This window comes from Salmo salar, chromosome ssa12 (assembly GCF_905237065.1).
Source record: "Salmo salar chromosome ssa12, Ssal_v3.1, whole genome shotgun sequence".
NCBI classification, from domain to species: Eukaryota; Metazoa; Chordata; class Actinopteri; order Salmoniformes; family Salmonidae; genus Salmo; species Salmo salar.
The window spans coordinates 45786204-45808318 of NC_059453.1; the positions used below are offsets into that span (position 1 = coordinate 45786204).

A 22115-nucleotide genomic window follows, 5' to 3' on the forward strand; every position below is an offset into this window, starting at 1 on the left:
AACACCAAATTCGCCACTGTGCTCTTCACAGATGAAGGCAGGTTGACACTGAGCACGTGACAGACATGACAGAGTCTGGAGACGCCATGGAGAACGTTCTGCTGCCTGCAACATCCTCCAGCATGACCGGTTTGGCGGTGGGTCAGTCATGGTGTGGGGTGGCATTTCTTTGGGGGGCCGCACAGCCCTCCATGTGCTCGCCAGAGGTAGCCTGACTGCCATTAGGTACCGAGATGAGATCCTGAGACCATATGCTGGTGCGGTTGGCCCTGGGTTCCTCCTAATGCAAGACAATGCTAGATCTCATGTGGCTGGAGTGTGTCAGCAGTTCCTGCAAGAGGAAGGCATTGATGCTATGGACTGGCCCGCTCGTTCCCCAGACCTGAATCCAATTCAGCACATCTGGGACATCATGTCTCGCTCCATCCACCGACGCCACGTTGCACCACGTTGCACCACAGACTGTCCAGGAGTTGGCGGATGCTTTAGTTCAGGTCTGGGAGGAGATCCCTCAGACCATCCGCCACCTCATCAGGAGCATGCCCAGGCGTTGTAGGGAGGTCATACAGGCACGTGGAGGCCACACACACTACTGAGCCTCATTTTGACTTGTTTTAAGGACATTGCATCAAAGTTGGATCAGCCTGTAGTGTGGTTTTCTACTTTAATTTTGAGTGTGACTCCAAATCCAGACCTCCATGGGTTGATAAATTGGATTTCCATTGATTATTTTTGTGTGATTTTGTTGTCAGCACATTCAACTATGTAAAGAAAAAAGTAGTTAATAAGATTATTTATTTCATTCAGATCTAGGATGTGTTGTTTTAGTGTTCCCTTTATTTTTTTGAGCAGTACATTTTTGTACTTACATTTTTTGGGTATTTTCTTAATACTGCATCATTGGTTAAGGGCTTGTAAGTAAGCATTTCACTGTAAGGTCTACACCTGTTGTATTCGGCCCATGTGACAAATGAAATTTGATTTGATTTTGATTTGAAAACACTTTGCTATACTCATCTATTGCAGCTGCAGTGCTGGTTGTAGTGTGAGTGGAAGTAGGGAGAATGTGCATTTCATGGCTTATAAAACTGTTGAACAAAGTGTTGACAGTGCTGAATAACAACTTAAACACGAACTTACTCCTAAAACATAAGGTCTTTGCTGTATTCGTTGAGTCTCTCTCTAGTCATGGTTTTAAAACTTTCGAAATCTCACATTATCAACTTTGCGTTCTAGGCTTCTTTTTACAGTATATGGCGCGAGGAAACTGCAGACACAGTGATCTGAACTATCTGATTGGCCAGCGGAAGGGCTATAGGTGCACTTGATTTGCCCTCTGGGCCTGCCGGGTAGACAGTTCTACCTTCAGACACATGAAATGGTTCAAAATGGGAACACTTTGCCTTCCTGGCGCTAGGGCTGCTGAATCAAGTGCGCCTACCACCAGCAGCTCAAAGCAAATAAAGAAAATAGGAAAACGCAAGGCTTTATCATTGGTTTTTTTACAGAAATATTTGGTGAACAACTAAGATTGGCGATCGACCGGTTAGTGACCAGTGATCTATATTGTGGAAATTCTAATCCGTAATGAGGAGAGACAAGGTCAGTCACCAATCAGGATATTACTTTATTCAAAACGTATTAATAAGGAAAGCATGTCACACCACACACACCAGTGAATGATGTGAGTGCTCTGCAATAACGATGGCTGGTCGACAAACCACCCTTAGATGATTCATTGAGAGCCCAACAAGCGGATTTGAGCCACAGAATTTTATAGCAAAGTACATCCTCCTGAATGAACGTTCATGACAAACAACAGATGTGTGGAATGAGTCACAAGGTTAGAATTCGTATGAAAGAAATGAATCATTCACAGCGGACAGTATCTGCTGTAAAGACTATTCGCATTGTGTGGAAACCGGGGTCTGTCCCCCAAAACAAGGTTCCCCTCATCATTATCCATACCCAAGCCATCTCCACCCTGGTACCTCCCACTACACAAACACCAACTCATGCTATGGAATGCGGTCTTTAGGTTTTATCACCAAAGGCATCGTAAATCCACTGTCAGCATTAAGCCCCAGAGGCCCAATTCAGAAGACCACGCACAGATGAGTGTTCTAAGAACCTTATTCTATTCCATAAAACAACCATTTGATGCAATAACAGTATTAACATAATCTTGTAATTTTGCTCTCACATCTAATATGAAGTTTTAAAATCCCAAACTATCCCTTTAAAAGCCAGCTTTTTCCATAGCCGTTTTCTCTCCTGAAGTGGCAAAAGTTGAACTTTCCATTGTTTAAGCCTGTTGAATGGAAATGTATATTCATTGAGCATCTACCAACTTGCTCCCCCAACATGAAGAATATCACAACATTATAGCATTTGTAGTCCAACAAAACCCTTGTTAGGGAAATTAGCTTGTCCATCAAAGTCCCTGCAGCTCAGATGAACAAATATGGAATCCAAGATTGCCTGAAGTCCTACACACAATTTTGAGATTATGTTAATGATTATGGTAATGAAAACAATTAAAGATAAACATTTTTGCTAAGAGTATTACTGATCGATTGTCTATGACTTTTCAAATCACCCAGCAGTGCTATTTGCAGAGTTATCTCCAGGTAAATGTTGTAATTATTCAACCATTCCTGAACCTGCGACCAAAAACAAGATGCATATGGGCAGTACCCAAACAAGTGATCTAATGATTCTGTCTCTTCGCAGCAAAATCTGCATAGCTAGGATGGTTGTATCCCCCATACAAATTAAACAAAAATATAAACGCAACATGTAAAGTGTTGGTCCCATGTTTCATGAGCTGAAATAAAAGATCCCAGAAATGTTCAATACGCACAAAAAGATTATTGCTCTCAAATGTTGTACACAAATTTGTTTACATCCCTGTTAGTAAGCATTTCTCCTTTGCCAAGATAATCCATCCAGCTGACAGGTGTGGCAAATCAAGAAGCTGATTGAACAGCATGATCATTACACAGGCGCACATTTTTGCTGGGGACAATAAAAGGCCACTCTAAAATGTGCAGTTTTGTCACACAACCCAATGCCACATGTCTCAAGTTTTGAGGGAGCATGCAATTGACATTCTGACTGCAGGAATGTCCACCAGAGCTGTTGCTAGAGTATTGAATGTTAATTTCTTTACCATAAGCCGCCTACAACGTCATTTTTAGCGAATTTGGCAGTCCGCCCAACCGGCCTCACAACCACAGACTATGTGTATGGCGTCGTGTGGTAGAGCAGTTTGCTGATGTCAACTTTGTGAACAGAGTGCCTCGTGGTGGTGGTGTTATCGTATAGGCAGGCATAAGCTATGGACAATGAACACAATTGCATTTTCTTGACTGGCAATTTGAATGCACAAAAATACCATGACGAGACCCTGAGGCCCATTGTGAGGCCCATTTTCAAAGGTATCTGTGACCAACAGATGCATATCTGTATTCCCAGTCCATAGAAATCCATAGATTAGAGCCTCATTAATTTATTTAAATTGACTGATTTCCTCATATGAACTGTAACGCAGTAAAATCTTTTAAATTGTTGCATGTTGTGTTTATATTTGTTGGCCCTGGTATACTGGTATACTTTTTTATTTAGTACAATTTTCTTTAACCAATTTCGGTCTTTAATGCAGGGGTCGACAGACAAGTTCCTTACCTCCTCCCTCTTCCACTTGCCTCCTCCATTTTTGCGGTAATGCCAGTCATATTTATGATATAATTTACAAAGATAATATCTTTTTTCTTTCATGCCAATTTTTTTTAAATTTTTTTAATCATTTAGTATATATTTGAGTTTAACCATAATATTTGTGCTGTCTTTTCTGGTGGATTAAACTGAAATTGCAACCAGCTTTCTATGGCTTGTTTTAAAAATAGTGATATTTTGGAGATGATTTCATTTCCAAATCCCTGAAAATGAGAGGTTGTAATCTGAATAAAGGGAAAAAGGCCATTCTTGTACACGGAGTAAGCCATTTTTACTAATCTACTAGAGAACCAATTCAGAGTTAAGTATAGCTTTTGTATGACTGAAGCCTTTGGTGAGAGGTCCAATGCTTTAATATTGAATCATTTCTGCCCTCTGAAGTCATATTTAATTTTGTCTGGCTTGCCTTTCCAAATAAAATGGAATATTTTTCGCTCTATGTATTGTATTATAGTGAGATAATTTATTTATTTCGGGATATGAATACCGAGTATGTCCACTTCACCATCATACCATTTTATTTGTAAACTACAAGGTAATGTAAATATATATATTTTTTTGTGATCTGATATGTAATATGGTACATTTATCATATTTCGGTTGCAATCCAGAGAGGTTAGAAAAATTATCTAGATCCTCTGAGGCTATGCTATCCTAATTGCGGATTTTAAAGAGAACATGAATTGTCAGCATATAATGACACCTTTGTTTTTAAACCCTGGTTTAACTAGCCCCTTGATATTATTGTTGGATCGGATTTTAATGAATAACATTTCGATGGCCATAATAAATAAATATGCCAATAGTGGTAAACCTTGTTTTACTCCTCTTAACATTTTAGGTGGTCGCTTTTTATGTGGTCATTTCTGCCCAGCCATACATTTCGCCCTAGAAAAATCTGACTTGAATATTTCAAATATTGTTCCACAAAGTCCATTTCAATTAACATTGGAAATGATATTACCAGAGAGGAGTTCACATTTCTTTAATCAAAGCCTGTAGGCTTCACTCAGATACACTAAGTGGAAAAGTGTGAGGTGAATTAAGCGTTATTTAGAGCTCGTAGTATTCATCTTGCTATCTTATATTGAACCTATTAATTCCTGAAAGTTTTACAGTACATTGGGGCACCCGGCTTCATGAACTGGTGCAAAGTTTCCCTCTGTAGACTTCAAAATTCTGTCCATGCATTCCCGAGGCACACAACCTCTCCAGGACTTAAATGAAACACCAAAAATCTTTGAAATGCCTGTAATTCAATTAACTCTTTCTTTTCCCATCTATTTATTTTCTGATACATTGCAGCAACCTAGATACCGACAAACTATCAGGTGAGTGTCTGTTTTAATGTGGCCTATCCTTTCATAAAATTAACCCTGCAATCTCTCCAACATGCCTCCAGTAATACATTATTCTCACTTTTGAATCTTTTGTGTTCAACAATTGTCTTTCATAATAAAGTCAGTATCTTTCCAGTGAGCACACCACGTCATTTCAATGTGGAAATGTGGGTCATTTTTGGTTGAGATATTGATCAGTGACATTTCAACCTTTTATTCACCCACTCAAAAAGACAGCCCGAAGTTTATTGAATTCCCAATGTGTTATCACTATGCTTTCAACCATCTAAAAGCACAAACAAATTATAATGAAAAAACTGTCTGATATTTTGTATTTATACAATAACTTAATGTGTTATCACTGTGTGTCATCTAATAGCACAACCAAATGACCTAGATTGTATTTGAGATTACATCAAAAGTACTGTACATAGTGCAAGTGATCAATGCTGTTCCATATGTATATTGTGAAGATCACAGATCTGCGACCTTTGCATGCTATCTTGAACATGCATGCTTTCTATGATTGCATAATAAGAATTTTATAGTTGCAGTCAACTCAAAATGTGGCCTGTGTGTGTGTTACTCATTTTAAAGTTGAATAAAAACTGTTACATTAGTTTGTAAGATAGCCTTAAGTTTAGGCTATTTATAGTATTACAAACGTCATATAGAATTGTGTTAAGTTGACAACGCAACCAAATATCAACATTTGAAGTAGATGTATATTTGTGCCACTTAGTCTGAATTTAATTCCAGTTTGTCCTCAAATTTATATTTTGAATGTTGGATTCACGTCTCCATATCAACCAAAAATGTAATTTAAAGAATAGGACTAAATCAAGTCCAAATTTATTTATAGTTTGATTTGATTTAGTCCTATTCTTTAACTTAATTTTGGTTGAAATGTAGACGTGTATCCAACATATACATTATTAACTTTAAGCTTGAAACCCTAGGCCTATATGTATTGTTTTAGTTGAATTGAAACAATAGCTGTTGATGACTTCGCAAATGCTGTATAGGCCTAAATAGTATCGTTGAATGACTTCGATAGCAACACTGAATCGATTTAGATATTAAGAGATCTCTCAATAATCATTCTCATGATAGTACTTTCGTAGTAGTCAGTGACAAATATCAAAGCTAAGCAGGGCTTGGTGAAAACCCTGGATGGGAAACCAAATGGATAGCTGAAGATAGATCAACTCTCCAGTAAGAGGGGCTGCCCAGCCTATTATTTGATAGTGGATATAACATTTAAGATCTGACGTTGTTTCAAAGGTACAAATTCTAGATATTTTCCACAAGGTTTGTCTATGTTGAAAATTGGTTAGCATGATGACAATTCTGCGGTTGAAATTTCACCCTCAAAACAACAGTTGATTACTTTTTGCAATTTTTTTACCCTTTTTTTCTCCCCCAATTCCGTGGTATCCAATTGATAATTACAGTCCTGTCCCATCGCTGCAACTCCCGTACGGACTCGAGAGAGGCGAACGTCGAGAGCCGCGCGTCCTCCGAAACACAACCCAGCCAAGCCGCACTGCTTCTTGACACAACGCCTGCTTAACCCGGAAGCCAGCCGCACTAATGTGTCGGAGGAAACACCGTACACCTGGCGACCGTGTCAGCTTGCATTGTGTCAAGAAGCAGTGCGGCTTGGCTGGTTGTGTTTTGGAGGATGCACGGCTCTCGACCTTCACCATTCAGCCAGTTTGTACCCAGTAGGTTATTGTTGTGATAAGTTGTCATCATCATAACATTGTCATTCCGATCTTCATTATCCTCATAATCAACATTGTCATGCTGATCATCATCTATAACCTTCTATTATTATAAGTATGGGTATAAACTGATTGACACATCTAGATATCCAGCTTATGAAAATTAGTGGCAGATGGCCTGGAAAGCCAAGAAGTAGGACAAGAACCTGTAAACACTCACTTCCGAGAATAAACCTGCTGCATAATTTATTGAATGGAGAAAAGCATCAGTCAGTGGGGCAGCTTGACATAAGGGGGATGTTGACTATCTCTTATCACTGTAAGTGCTTTCTCTGTGTTATCTTGGAGTTAGTGCATTGAACATCAATCAATGACTGCTTCATCGGCAAAGGAAATCCGGGGCACTCGTAGATTGGTGAAAGTTATAATGCCCTGATTGATTTGACGTCACCATAATAAAGTATAAGAACAGCGTTGGCACACTTAAGCGTTTCGGTTTACTTACTTTCTCAACTTTATGAGATATTATAACAGTTGATCTAATCAATGTCCGGTCTTGTGTCTCAGGATGTACTGTTCTGTTTTGTTGTTTGATCAGTCTAAGGTAATTACGACATTTTTCATAGACATTTTTTAGATCAAAGTGTGTATTATGGGGAAAGATATTGCAATACCATGCACATTAGATATTCAACTGAATGTGTTATTCGTACTGTATAGTATAAGAAACCGGTGTCGATGTTAAATCTAAAATTAGGATTGCTTTTTTCCCCCTTTCATTTCAGATTACTTTGCTCAACACTTGGGGGGATATGTGAATGTCCTCTCTGCTCTGGAGATCCTAAATGTTGCCATCTTGAAGGCTATGGACAAAACTAAAAAGGTACACCTTTGTGATTACTATTCTGAGACATCATGCTCAAGGTTTACTGTCAAATAGATGAGTGAATCCAATCATCCAATAACACTTTGAAAATGTAACCTTCTTCACTCTGCACAATGAAGTAATCACTGATTTAACACGATTGCACAGGTGAAAGCAAGAGTTCCACTTAACAGCTTAGTGACTGGGTTAAAGAATTTACCATACCCATGTTTTTTATTATGACGAGTAAATGCTACACAGTCAATTGACTGGGGGCTACAGAATATACTCTATAGATAAAGTTTGCAGAACATAACCTATGTAGAATATACCCTTGGCTATAGAATATACCCTACCTATGTATTGTATTATGAAGAGTAAATGCTCCACAGTCCATTGACTGGGGGTACAGAAAATACTCAGTCGCTATTCATGTCATAAACAAGTACAACGGCCACTGAAAAATACGAAAGGCTGATCCGGGAGGACCATGTAGAACGGGCACTAGTAGAGAGCTATTCGGTGCCAATGGATAGGGTTCAGCCACCACAGCTCTGTCTGGCAAGAACCAAGATATCTTCAGACAAGTTTATTGCAGGTATTGGGTTCAACACACTCCTCTGTAATGATGGCTCATTGTAAAAGTGAGAGAGTAAAAAAGTGGTTCTATGGAAAGATGGAAGGAAACAATAACCATGAGGATAGGCTTACATACAATATACAGGCCCAGTAGACTGGAGATATACATGCTAGTATCTAGAATACACATAATAACATATATGGTTGATTTTGCAAATACGGGCACCTTTTTGATGTTAAATGTTTTGGTAAATGAAACCTCTTCAAACTGCTTTTCATCTATCTGAATATTTTCATCACTCTGTCTGGAAACAATATCTAATAGTGGCTGAGACCATACTATTTAAGAATATCAAGATTTTTATCGGTTTCTTCAAATCCCCGAGGGGAAATATCATTACCACCACGTCATAAAATTTGCTATTTTAGTTGAAAAGGAAATTACAGAAATTGTGACTGAGGTATTTTATATAAAATTTGCAAATGAATTGTATTTTTTTTTTTCATTTATTTTTTATTACTATTTTGAAGTTTGCTTAATTATATGTATTCATCATTATCATGTCTAAATGTCCATATATGCCTTGATGATACTCAGAAACATGTATTTACCACATCAGAATTTTTATATTTTACAAATTATCTTAAGAACAAGCATTTAAGATTCATATATGGGAAAAATCATCAATATCAATTGTAATTTAATGTAATTTGCCTCAAAATATGTACCGTGATGGTAATGACTTAGCATTGTGGTAATGACAGAGTGTGGTGGAAATTACATTTCATATAAAACAACTGATGAAAAATACCATTAAACATTTTGTCACAGTTGTACGTGTTTCATTTTATTGAAGATATAGAACAGCCCATTTGTTCCAATTCATCCCAAAGGTGTTCGATGGGATTGAGGTCATGGCTCTGTGCAGGCCAGTCAAGTTCTTCCACACCGATCTCAACAAACCATTTCTGGATGGACCTCGCTTTGTGCACAGGGGCATTGTCATGCTGAAACAGGAAACGGTCTTCCCCAAAACTGTTGCCACAAAGTTGGAAGCACAGAATCATCTAGAACGTCATTGTATGCTGTAGCATTAAGATTTCCCTCCACTGGAACTAAGGGGCCTAAACCATGAAAAACAGCCCCAGACCATTATTCCTCCTCCACCAAACTTTACAGTTGGCACTCTGCATTTGGGCAGGTAACGTTCTCCTGGCATCCACCAAACCCAGATTCGTTTGTCGGACTGCCAGATGGTGAAGCATGATTCATCACTCCAGAGAACGTGTTTCCACTGCTCCAGAGTCCAATGGTGGCTAGCTTTACACCACTCCAACCGACGCTTGATATTGTGCATGGTGATCTTATGCTTGTGTGTGGCTGCTCGGCCATGGAAACCCATTTCATGAAGTTCCCAACGAACAGTTATTTTGCTGATGTTGCTTCCAGAGGCAGTTTGGAACTCGGTAATGAGTGTTACAAAGTAGGATGGATGATTTTGTCAAGCTACGTGCTTCAGCACTCTGCGGTTCTGTTCTGTGAGCTTGTGTTGACCGGGGAAGCACTAGCAGGGCAGAAATTTGACAAGCGGACTTGTTGGAAAGGTGGCATCCTATGACGGTGCCACGTTGAAAGTCACTGAGCTCTTTGGTATGTACCATTCTACTGCCAATGTTTGTCTATAAAGATTGAATGGCTGGGTGCTCAATTTTATACACCTTTCAGCAACGGGTGTGGCTGAAATAGCTGGATCCACTAATTTGAAGGGGTGTCCACATACTTTTGTATATATGGTGTATGTCCTTGTTCTCTCCTTGGTTGATTTAGGGGGCATCTTATATTAAAGTCAGTTATATCCATTTGTACGTCACATAAATAGACATCAAAATCACTAAATCATCTTAACATAATAAAACATGTAATGGTCTTATTTTGCAAATAAGTGTTCAATTTCAACTTAACCATGATCATATAGGTAATTTGTTTGTCTTTTCAGGTTTTAAGGTAAGTAATAATGTATTAACTAATACATTTAGTCATCACCATATTCTGTCCTTACCGTCACAGTTCATTATGTGGTGGTAATGACGTGCGGTGGGAATTACATTTTTACAGTATTTGGTCATAAATAGAAGGGATTCCAGCATGCTCCAGTTGAACAGCTAGCATACAATGTATCCTAAATACACACAATTAAAACATAATTTTAAAAAAATCAAACATCATTTGATGAAATTATAGCCTATTTGGAAATATCTTCTCAAGTCACATTTACCTTTCTTTTCCAATCATTTCCTGGCATCAAAATTGGAATTCCCCTCTGACATCCATCCATGTGCTCCACTGTCACTATTCATATCCATGGTAACCAAGTACACAAACTCTTGAAAAAAGGTTATTATTATTTGCTTGTCATGGTGGTCATGACACAACACCTCGAGACTACTGTATTTTGTGTAAAAAAAAAAATATATATATATCTATCTCTATCTCTCTATCAAATGGCATATGCACATCTAATATGTATATAGTTTCCATTTATTTGACTTTTTTATTTTTTTGAACAGGTGCATTAAGTATTTGGTAATTAGACTTTTGTAAGTGTAAGACGTAGAAGATTGTCAAAAGTCCGGGTGTGAGACAGGACAAAAACAGTGGAAATAAGAACATTTTGAAAGCTGAAAAAAAAAGTTTAAGGTTATTTTAATCTCTACCTTGAAATTTGTTTAAAACATGTTTTATTTAACCTTTATTTAATTCGGCAAGTCAGTTAAGAACATTCTTATTTAAAATGACGGCCTACCCCGGCCAAACCTGGACGACACTGGGCCAATTGTCCGCTGCCCTATGGGACTCCCAATCACGGCCGGATGTGATACAGCCTGGATTTGAACCAGGTACTACAGTATAGTAGTCTTGCACTGAGATGCAGTGCCTTAGACCACTGCGCCACTCTGGAGCCCATATACACAATCTCTATACTGCTTATGCCAAGGTATAATGTAAGGGGCAAAACCAAAAACACAGGCTATAGAAATACACTTACAGGTTAAAGACCAACATACTGGTAAGCATAATAACTGAAAACATGACTGGACCGTAACCGACGTCTGCACGTGCACAAGACCACGACCAATGTGGAATAGTAACTGCGCCATTAGTAAAGGTACCGGCTAAATTAGGCTAAATGCTACATAAGGCTAAATACAATACACGGTAGCATGAGGCTACAGTACATAAAGGTTGTAAATGTCCGTAACATGGCTATTAAAGATACTATGTCTATAAGCAAACTGTATTAACAGAATAATTCTAAACAAGGCATGTGGCACACAGCATAAGTGAGCTAGCATGACTGGCTAACATCTTGGCTAGCAGGCTTGAACAAGCATGATGGACATGGAAAAATAAAATACATTTTAAACATTATAAACATGGTAAATAACTAGACTGCCTTAGCAACACCCAACTAAAGAAGCAATGACGTGCCGTACTTGCACTTAAATGCAAGCACTAACACAAGTCAAATGCAGATAGGTACAGTTCAATGAGTCTGTTAATTTCTGACTGCAATCTCACTCTGAAGGCAGCAGCATGTGGTTCAGTGAGGTGCACAGGGAATGGTCAACTGTGATTGGCTGGTACAAGTGGCCAGCTGCCTTCAGAGTTAACTTGCACACTTGGCGGGACTAATATGGTGAAAATAAGGGGTGTTGGGCAAATATACAGAACAAAAATATAAATATTTCAACGATTTTACTGAGTTTGAGTTCATAAAAGGAAATTCTCTGGCAACAACTCTGGTGGACATTACTGTGGAATTGTGTTGTGTGACAAAGCTGCACATTTTAGAGTGGCCTTTTATTGTCCCTAGCACAAGGTGCACCTATGTAATGATCATGCTGTTCAATCAGCTTCTTGATATGCCACACCTGTCAGGTGGATGGATTATCTTGGCAAAGGAGAAATGCTCACTAACAGGGATGTAAACAAATTGTTGCACAACATTTGAGAGCAATAACCTTTTGTGCCTATAGAACATTTCTGGGATATTTTATTTCAGCTCATGAAACATGGGACCAACACTTTACATGTTGCGTTTATATTTTTGTTCAATATACTGTTTAACAGCCACCGTGGGGAAAACATGTTGTTTGCCATCTGCACCCATTCAATTTAGCCTAGATTTTGTTATTAAAAAACACTTTTTTTGATTCTCATACACTTACACGTTTTTTTTCCCCACGGTGGCTGCTCCAGTCCATTGACTAGGGGCTAGTTTTGACTTTGAGATAAAAAAAATAGACCCCTTTGCACAGATGGAGGCAATCTAGCTAGTGTGCCTCGTAAAAGCGATGAGTCCAGCAACAATACTGGTGTAGAAATAGTCAAGCCAAGCATATCTGCATTCATTACCATCATATTATTAATTAATTCGTGTGCAGGACCAATAAACATGATTCAACCATCATAATTCCAGTTGTGGCAGTGTCCTGATTAAAAGTACACAACGCAGAACGAACCACGCTACAAACTTATCATATTATGGTCTATATTAGGGATCATCGACTAGATTCAGCCCCGGGCCAAACATAAATAAGAAATTAAAAAACTAAGAACCTTGGCGTGATCCTGGACAACACCCTGTCGTTCTCCACTAACATCAAGGCGGTGACCCGATCCTGTAGGTTCATGCTCTACAACATTCAACATTCGCAGAGTACGACCCTGCCTCACACAGGAAGCGGCGCAGGTCCTAATCCAGGCACTTGTCATCTCCCGTCTGGATTACTGCAACTCGCTGTTGGCTGGGCTCCCTGCCTGTGCCATTGAATCCCTACAACTCATCCAGAACGCCGCAGCCCGTCTGGTGTTCAACCTTCCCAAGTTCTCTCACGTCACCCCGCTCCTCCGCTCTCTCCACTGGCTTCCAGTTGAAGCTCGCATCCGCTACAAGACCATGGTGATTGCCTACGGAGCTGTGAAGGGAACGGCACCTCCATACCTTCAGGCTCTGATCAGGCCCTACACCCAAACAAGGGCACTGCGTTCATCCACCACTGGCCTGCTGGCCCCCCTACCTCTGAGGAAGCACAGTTCCCGCTCAGCCCAGTCAAAACTGTTCGCTGCTCTGGCACCCCAATGGTGGAACAAGCTCCCTCACGACGCCAGGACAGCGGAGTCAATCACCACCTTCCGGAGACACCTGAAACCCCACCTCTTTAAGGAATACCTAGGATAGGATAAAGTAACCCTTCTAACCCCCCCTTTAAAAGATTTAGATGCACTATTGTAAAGTGGTTGTTCCACTGGATATCATAAGGTGAATGCACCATTTTGTAAGTCGCTCTGGATAAGAGCGTCTGCTAAATGACTTAAATGTAAATGTAAATAAATACAAATAATTTGTAGACTGCAAATTAACCGCAAGAAGCAAAAACCGATATAATATTTGATTTAAAACATAATTTCAAATCTTGCTTCTATTTGTATACGACCACATATTTCTCTGGGCCAAATTGCATCTACACTGGGTATTCTTTGTAAACGTACTGTTCAAAGTAATCATTGTGCATAGAGTTGTATGGTTTGTTAAACTTTTGAAGTCAATGTTTTTTTCCTACTGAAACTTACAGATGATATTGGAGGAGAGCAGAGAGAAAATCTCTGAGCCATTTAAAAAAGTTTCAACATTGGCCAGCCCAGGAATCAGTGAAGGACATCAGTGAAGGAATGAGAAAAACCAGCGATCCCTGTTAGAAAAGAGGGGGCTGTTACTGCATAATCATGCACCCTGTCACAATTAAAGCCCCATTCTTCCATTCAGTTCCTTTTACGTTGTCAGAAGGAAAATCCATAGAGGTTTTTGCTTCGCTAGCGATTGTTAGCAGCTGTCACAAATATCGCCACCAAGGCCCTAGACTAGAACTCCCCCTTGGTATTTATCAACAGTACACTTACAAAAAAAAAGGTGCCATCTAGAACCTTAAAGGGTTCTTCAGCTGTCCCCATAGGAGAATCCTTTGAAGAGCCTTTTTTTGATTCAACGTAGAACCCTTTTGGTTCCAGGTAGAACCCTTTTGAGTTCCTTGTAGAACCCATTATACCAAGGGTTCTACATGGAACCCAAAAGAGTTCTACCTGGAACCAAAAAGGGTGTAGCAAGGGTTGCCTCCCAAATTGCACCCCATTCATCATATAGTGCACTACTTTTGACCAGGACCCATATTACAATTACATTCTTGTTAGGAGTCTCCCACTAGTTACATTTAGAATAGCTGGTATTGTATGAAAACCATTCCATGGACAATATTCGAAAAGGCCAAGAATCATGTATGTGGTGAAAAGTAACAAATTAATTTGAGGAAAACGTGTAATGACCTTTGGTAGCTGTTACTATACGGCCTTAGCTGTCGTGAGCTCAACAGCTCTTAGAATTGATTTGGGCTCTCCGAGTAAAGGTTGCCAACCTGTTCTCTCACTCTCTCGCTCTCTCTCTCCGCAACCACCTCTACCTTCCCTCCATCTCCTCTCCCTTGTTAGGAGTACCAGGACTCCTCTGTGCTGGGACAGTTTGTGACCCGCTTCATGCTGAGGGAGACCTCCAGCCAGCTGCTCTCTCTCCAAATGTCCCTGCAGTGTGCCATTGAGGCCGTGGAAGAGCAGAGCAGGCCCGCACCGTAAGTCGCTAGTGCTCAACACACCTAAACACTATGGCAGTACCATCTTATTACTCAATACTCAGTCTCTGATACACAATGGCACCTCACAACTCAACACCACGCCAGCTGCACCTCAGTACTAAACACTATGGCACCACCTCACTACTAAACACTATAGCACCACCTCACTACCAAACACTATGGCACCACCTCACTACTAAACACTATAGCACCACCTCACTACTAAACACTATGGCACCACCTCACTACTAAACACTATGGCACCACCCCACTACTAAACACTATGGCACCACCTCACTACTAGACACTATGGCACCACCCCACTACTAAACACTATGGCACCACCCCACTACTAAACACTATGGCACCACCTCACTACTAAACACTATAGCACCACCCCACTACTAAACACTATGGCACCACCTCACTACTAAACACTATGGCACCACCCCACTACTAAACACTATGGCACCACCTCACTACTAGACACTATTACATTTACATTACATTTAAGTCATTTAGCAGACGCTCTTATCCAGAGCGACTTACAAAATGGTGCATTCACCTTATGATATCCAGTGGAACAACCACTTTACAATAGTGCATCTAAATCTTTTAAGGGGGGGGGTTAGAAGGATTACTTTATCCTATCCTAGGTATTCCTTAAAGAGGTGGGGTTTCAGGTGTCTCCGGAAGGTGGTGATTGACTCCGCTGTCCTGGCGTCGTGAGGGAGCTTGTTCCACCATTGGGGTGCCAGAGCAGCGAACAGTTTTGACTGGGCTGAGCGGGAACTGTGCTTCCTCAGAGGTAGGGGGGCCAGCAGGCCAGTGGTGGATGAACGCAGTGCCCTTGTTTGGGTGTAGGGCCTGATCAGAGCCTGAAGGTATGGAGGTGCCGTTCCCTTCACAGCTCCGTAGGCAATCACCATGGTCTTGTAGCGGATGCGAGCTTCAACTGGAAGCCAGTGGAGAGAGCGGAGGAGCGGGGTGACGTGAGAGAACTTGGGAAGGTTGAACACCAGACGGGCTGCGGCGTTCTGGATGAGTTGTAGGGGTTTCAATGGCACAGGCAGGGAGCCCAGCCAACAGCGAGTTGCAGTAATCCAGACGGGAGATGACAAGTGCCTGGATTAGGACCTGCGCCGCTTCCTGTGTGAGGCAGGGTCGTACTCTGCAAATGTTGTAGAGCATGAACCTACAGGATCGGGTCACCGCCTTGATGTTAGTGGAGAACGACAGGGTGTTGTCCAGGATCACGCCAAGGTTCTTAGCACTCTGGGAGGAGGACACAAGGGAGTTGTCAACCGTGATGGCGAGATCATGGAAGGGGCAGTCCTTCCCCGGGAGGAAGAGCAGCTCCGTCTTGCCGAGGTTCAGCTTGAGCTGGTGATCCGTCATCCACACTGATATGTCTGACAGACATGCAGAGATGCGATTCGCCGCCTGGTTATCAGAAGGGGGAAAGGAGAAGATTAATTGTGTGTCGTCTGCATAGCAATGATAGGAGAGACCATGTGAGGATATGACAGAGCCAAGTGACTTGGTGTATAGCGAGAATAGGAGAGGGCCTAGAACAGAGCCCTGGGGGACACCAGTGGTGAGAGCGCATGGTGCGGAGACAGATTCTCGCCACGCCACCTGGTAGGAGCGACCTGTCAGGTAGGATGCAATCCAAGCGTGGGCCGCGCCGGAGATGCCCAACTCGGAGAGGGTGGAGAGGAGGATCTGATGGTTCACAGTATCAAAGGCAGCAGATAGGTCTAGAAGGATGAGAGCAGAGGAGAGAGAGTTAGCTTTAGCAGTGCGGAGAGCCTCCGTGACACAGAGAAGAGCAGTCTCAGTTGAATGCCCAGTCTTGAAACCTGACTGATTAGGATCAAGAAGGTCATTCTGAGAGAGATAGCAGGAGAGCTGGCCAAGGACGGCACGTTCAAGAGTTTTGGAGAGAAAAGAAAGAAGGGATACTGGTCTGTAGTTGTTGACATCGGAGGGATCGAGTGTAGGTTTTTTTCAGAAGGGGTGCAACTCTCGCTCTCTTGAAGACGGAAGGGACGTAGCCAGCGGTCAAGGATGAGTTGATGAGCGAGGTGAGGAAGGGGAGAAGGTCTCCGGAAATGGTCTGGAGAAGAGAGGAGGGGATAGGGTCAAGTGGGCAGGTTGTTGGGCGGCCGGCCGTCACAAGACGCGAGATTTCATCTGGAGAGAGAGGGGAGAAAGAGGTCAAAGCACAGGGTAGGGCAGTGTGAGCAGGACCAGCGGTGTCGTTTGACTTAGCAAACGAGGATCGGATATCGTCAACCTTCTTTTCAAAATGGTTGACGAAGTCATCCGCAGAGAGGGAGGAGGGGGGAGGGGGAGGAGGATTCAGGAGGGAGGAGAAGGTAGCAAAGAGCTTCCTAGGGTTAGAGGCAGATGCTTGGAATTTAGAGTGGTAGAAAGTGGCTTTAGCAGCAGAGACAGAAGAGGAGAATGTAGAGAGGAGTGAGTGAAAGGATGCCAGGTCCGCAGGGAGGCGAGTTTTCCTCCATTTCCGCTCGGCTGCCCGGAGCCTTGTTCTGTGAGCTCGTAGTGAGTCGTCGAGCCACGGAGCAGGAGGGGAGGACCGAGCCGGCCTGGAGGATAGGGGACAGAGAAAATCAAAGGATGCAGAAAGGGAGGAGAGGAGGGTTGAGGAGGCAGAATCAGGAGATAGGTTGGAGAAGGTTTGAGCAGAGGGAAGAGATGATAGGATGGAAGAGGAGAGAGTAGCGGGAGAGAGAGAGCGAAGGTTGGGACGGCGCAATACCATCCGAGTAGGGGCAGAGTGAGAAGTGTTGGATGAGAGCAAGAGGGAAAAGGATACAAGATAGTGGTCGGAGATTTGGAGGGGAGTTGCAATGAGGTTAGTGGAAGAACAGCATCTAGTAAAGATGAGGTCAAGCGTATTGCCTGCCTTGTGAGTAGGGGGGGAAGGTGAGAGGGTGAGGTCAAAAGAGGAGAGGAGTGGAAAGAAGGAGGCAGAGAGGAATGAGTCAAAGGTAGACGTGGGGAGGTTAAAGTCACCCAGAACTGTGAGAGGTGAGCCATCCTCAGGAAAGGAACTTATCAAGGCGTCAAGCTCATTGATGAACTCTCCAAGGGAACCTGGAGGGCGATAAATGATAAGGATGTTAAGCTTGAAAGGGCTGGTAACTGTGACAGCATGGAATTCAAATGAGGAGATAGACAGATGGGTCAGGGGAGAAAGCGAGAATGTCCACTTGGGAGAGATGAGGATTCCAGTGCCACCACCCCGCTGGCTCGATGCTCTAGGGGTATGCGAGAACACGTGGGCAGACGAAGAGAGAGCAGTAGGAGTAGCAGTGTTATCTGTGGTAATCCATGTTTCCGTCAGCGCCAGGAAGTCTAGGGACTGGAGGGTAGCATAGGCTGAGATGAACTCAGCCTTGTTGGCTGCAGACCGGCAGTTCCAGAGGCTGCCGGAGACCTGGAACTCCACGTGGGTCGTGCGCGCTGGGACCACCAGGTTAGAGTGGCAACGGCCACGCGGTGTGAAGCGTTTGTATGGCCTGTGCAGAGAGGAGAGAACAGGGATAGACAGACACATAGTTGACAAGCTACAGAAGTGTTGTTTCTTGTATTATTGTCTCCTGTGTCTTTAGAGAACTGTTTCACTTTGATATCCTTTTTCTTCTGTCCTGATTTTCTCTATAGATATATACTATATATATACTATGGCACCACCCCACTACTAAACACTATGGCACCACCCCACTACTAAACACTATGGCACCACCCCACTACTAAACACTATGGCACCACCCCACTACTAAACACTATTGCACCACCCCACTACTAAACACTATAGCACCACATCACTACTACACACTATGGCACCACCTCACTACTAAACACTATGGCACCACCCCACTACTAAACACTATGGCACCACCCCACTACTAAACACTATGGCACCACCCCACTACTAAACACTATAGCACCACATCACTACTAAACACTATGGCACCACCTCACTACTAAACACTATGGCACCACCCCACTACTAAACACTATGGCACCACCCCACTACTAAACACTATGGCACCACCTCACTACTAAACACTATGGCACCCACTCACTACTAAACACTATGGCACCACCCCACTAATAAACACTATGGCACCACCTCACTACTAAACACTATGGCACCACCCCACTACTAAACACTATAGCACCACCTCACTACTAAACACTATAGCACCACCCCACTACTAAACAATATAGCACCACCCCACTACTAAACATTATGGCACCCACTCACTACTAAACACTATGGCACCACCCCACTACTAAACACTATGGCACCACCCCACTACTAAACACTATGGCACCCACTCACTACTAAACACTATAGCACCACCCCACTACTAAACACTATAGCACCACCTCACTACTAAACACTATAGCACCACCCCACTACTAAACAATATAGCACCACCCCACTACTAAACATAATGGCACCACCCCACTACTAAACACTATAGCACCACCTCACTACTAAACACTATAGCACCACCTCATGATGTTGAGATTTGGGGGGGATGAGTCACAGAAAGAGAGCTAAAGGGGGTGAGAGAGACTAGGAAGAGAGAGGAGGGGGGAGATACAGAGAAAGGATGAGAGAGAGACGAGGAAGAGGGGAGAGAGCGATTGAGAGACACAGAGAGAGGGGGGGGGGTCAGAGCGAGAAGGAGTCACTGAGATGGACAGAAACAGAGAGGTTATAAATGTAGGGGAGATACACAGACACATACACATATACACGCACTCCTAATATAGCCTGATACTGTGTCCTCCTTTCTTTTCATCTGCGGTAGTGTTCTACGTGCTGCAGTGCCCTTTGGGGCTTCTACCTTGCCCAGCAGGAGAACTGTCCCAGTCATACACTCCCTCGGCCCTGCGGATAGGTAAACAGTCTTAACCTGGAGAAAACAGAAACTCTCCATCCATCTACTCTGTCACACACAAACACAGAGGCACAAAAACTCAACCAAACTCAGATGGACACACACACACACACACACTTCATCTTTGATTTTGAAGTGTTAGTGTCACCCCTGAGCAGTCAATACCATGTCCTACACTACCCATGGGGGTAATTACAATGTCGGGCTTGTTATTTGGAACTATCCACAAAATGGCTTCCACTCTTCTTAGTTGTGTTTTGGTTCGACCAATGTACTGCTGCTACCGCCTTCTGTCATCGTTCTCAAAATGTTCTCTTCTTTTCTGATATTGTTCTCTACCTCCTCTCTATATGTTATTCCTCCTCTATCTTCGTCAACTGTGACCAGCGCCATCCCTCCTTTCCTCACCTCTCTGACAGTTACCCCTTTCTTTTTTACTTTTATTCCTAATCCTTTTCTCGTTCTGTCTGTTTTCAGGAGAGCGGTGAAGGTGGTGGAGCATCCCTCAGCGCAGAGAAACAGCAGACGATGTGGCCGCAAGTTTCAGAAGAACATGTGCCTCTCCCCTATCCACCCCTACTCAGGCATCCTCACTACAGGTAATACCAATGCTAGTGTAACCGCTGGGAAATGGCTAGCTAGTTAGCGGTGTGAGCTAGTGGCATTTCAATCGGTGACGTCACTCGCTCTGAGACCTTGTAGTTGTTTCCCTTGCTCCGTGAGGGCCGTGGCTTTTGTGGAGTGAAATGTAAAGATGCATTGTGGGAGGCAGTTGATGTGTTCAGAGGGTCCCTGGTTCGAGCCCAGGTTGGGGCTAGGAGAGGGACGGTAGCAAGACTGTTACATTAATGATGTTAACCAGGATCACTCTTAGAACTAATTTAATAGGATCTCTGTGGGTGTGCGTGCATGTGTTTCTCTAGGAGTGACCATGGAGATTAATGACCACTGGTGCTCCCAGATCAACAGGCTCCAGCAGCTATTGGACAAGCTGGAGTGGCAGGTACGGAACTGTCCTGGGTATATCTCATCCTGACCGCGACTTTACATCTTTCTCTATTGCTCCGTGCTGCGCCTACCTTTCTCCTATCTCACCTTATCTTTGTCGCTCTCTCTTACTTTAACTCCCTATGCTGTCTCTATCGCCTGTCTGTGTGCCAGCCAGCCAGCCAGTCAGTCTCTCACTCTCTCTGTCTCTTTCTAGTTTGTCAATCCAAAGGGACCTACACTACAATATCAGAGCAATTCATAACCTGCAGCATGTACTGTAGTGCAATATCAATCGTCACCTCACAGATTCTCATTCCCTTTGCAGTGAGCTAATGCAATTTAATATTATAGCTTATTGCTCTATGTCTCATGGTTGGATAGAAATAGTGGGTTGCCAATGTACAGGCAGGGGTTGGAAATGAACTCTAGTCAGAATGTGTGTCAATGATGCAATGTATTGGATAATTATATTATATACCTGCATGAGATAATTATATTCTAGTCAGACTTGGGTTTAAGTAGTATTTGTTTTCTTTTCAGATTGAGTTTGATTGAGCCACATGGGTGTGGTTTACACTTTTGGGACTATTCCATTGTGTCTGGAAAGCTCAGTCAAGCAGAGCTAAAGTTTTTGAAAGAAAACATGCTTTTTGAAACTGGGAATTATTCAAGTCCTGGTCAATGTGAGTTTGACCATTATAACTAGGTTTCCAACGGTCTTTTTCAGGGTCCAAAGTTGGAACCCCTGAAAGAAGATACGCTGGCCAGTACATACAAATCTGTGAGTGATGATTGTTGTTACTCTAAATTCGATTCGGTTCGATACAACTTTATTAATACCCTCAGGAGCAACTTAGGCCAGTCATTGGACTTTAACGGCACGGTTATCCAATAAACGTTTTTTTAAGTCCGTGTAGCTCATCTTTTTAAGTTTCCACATACACCCCATTTTTTACAGTGTTAATTTGTTTTTGTTTTACAAAGCGGGCCGCACAATACGCAATCCAAATGAATTCACATTAGCATCCGCCCCTGGGTGACTGTAACACCTGCAGAACAGGAGCCCTTTAGATTTATCATTCACACATTGAGTTTCCCCTCACAGGCTAAAAAAAAACCACTCCCCTATCTATCTGCTCCTAAAACCTGTGTCTTGCCTATAGCTCGGGTACAGGAGCTCAGAGGAGCGTTTGATGTAATCTCGCAAACACCTTACTGTTCCTGTCTTTCTTGCACTAGCACTTAT

General features: G+C 42.6%; 1 protein-coding gene across 6 annotated transcripts in view; it reads left to right on the forward strand.

Annotated features, from left to right (window-relative positions):
* The window catches only part of LOC106565279 (N-terminal EF-hand calcium-binding protein 1), a 61676-nt gene that overhangs the window by 34801 nt on the left and 4760 nt on the right, over positions 1-22115 (forward strand). For 4 of the 6 annotated variants that reach the window (XM_045691405.1, XM_045691404.1, XM_014132215.2 and 1 more), the window contains exons 4-10: positions 5044-5069; positions 7591-7688; positions 14794-14930; positions 19790-19879; positions 20357-20478; positions 20803-20882; positions 21597-21650. In XM_045691405.1, the coding sequence (XP_045547361.1) occupies positions 5044-5069; positions 7591-7688; positions 14794-14930; positions 19790-19879; positions 20357-20478; positions 20803-20882; positions 21597-21650 (607 nt within the window). The remainder of the gene's footprint in view (positions 1-5043; positions 5070-7590; positions 7689-14793; positions 14931-19789; positions 19880-20356; positions 20479-20802; positions 20883-21596; positions 21651-22115) is intronic. The other 2 variants (XM_045691406.1, XM_045691407.1) reach the window with 2 other exon arrangements.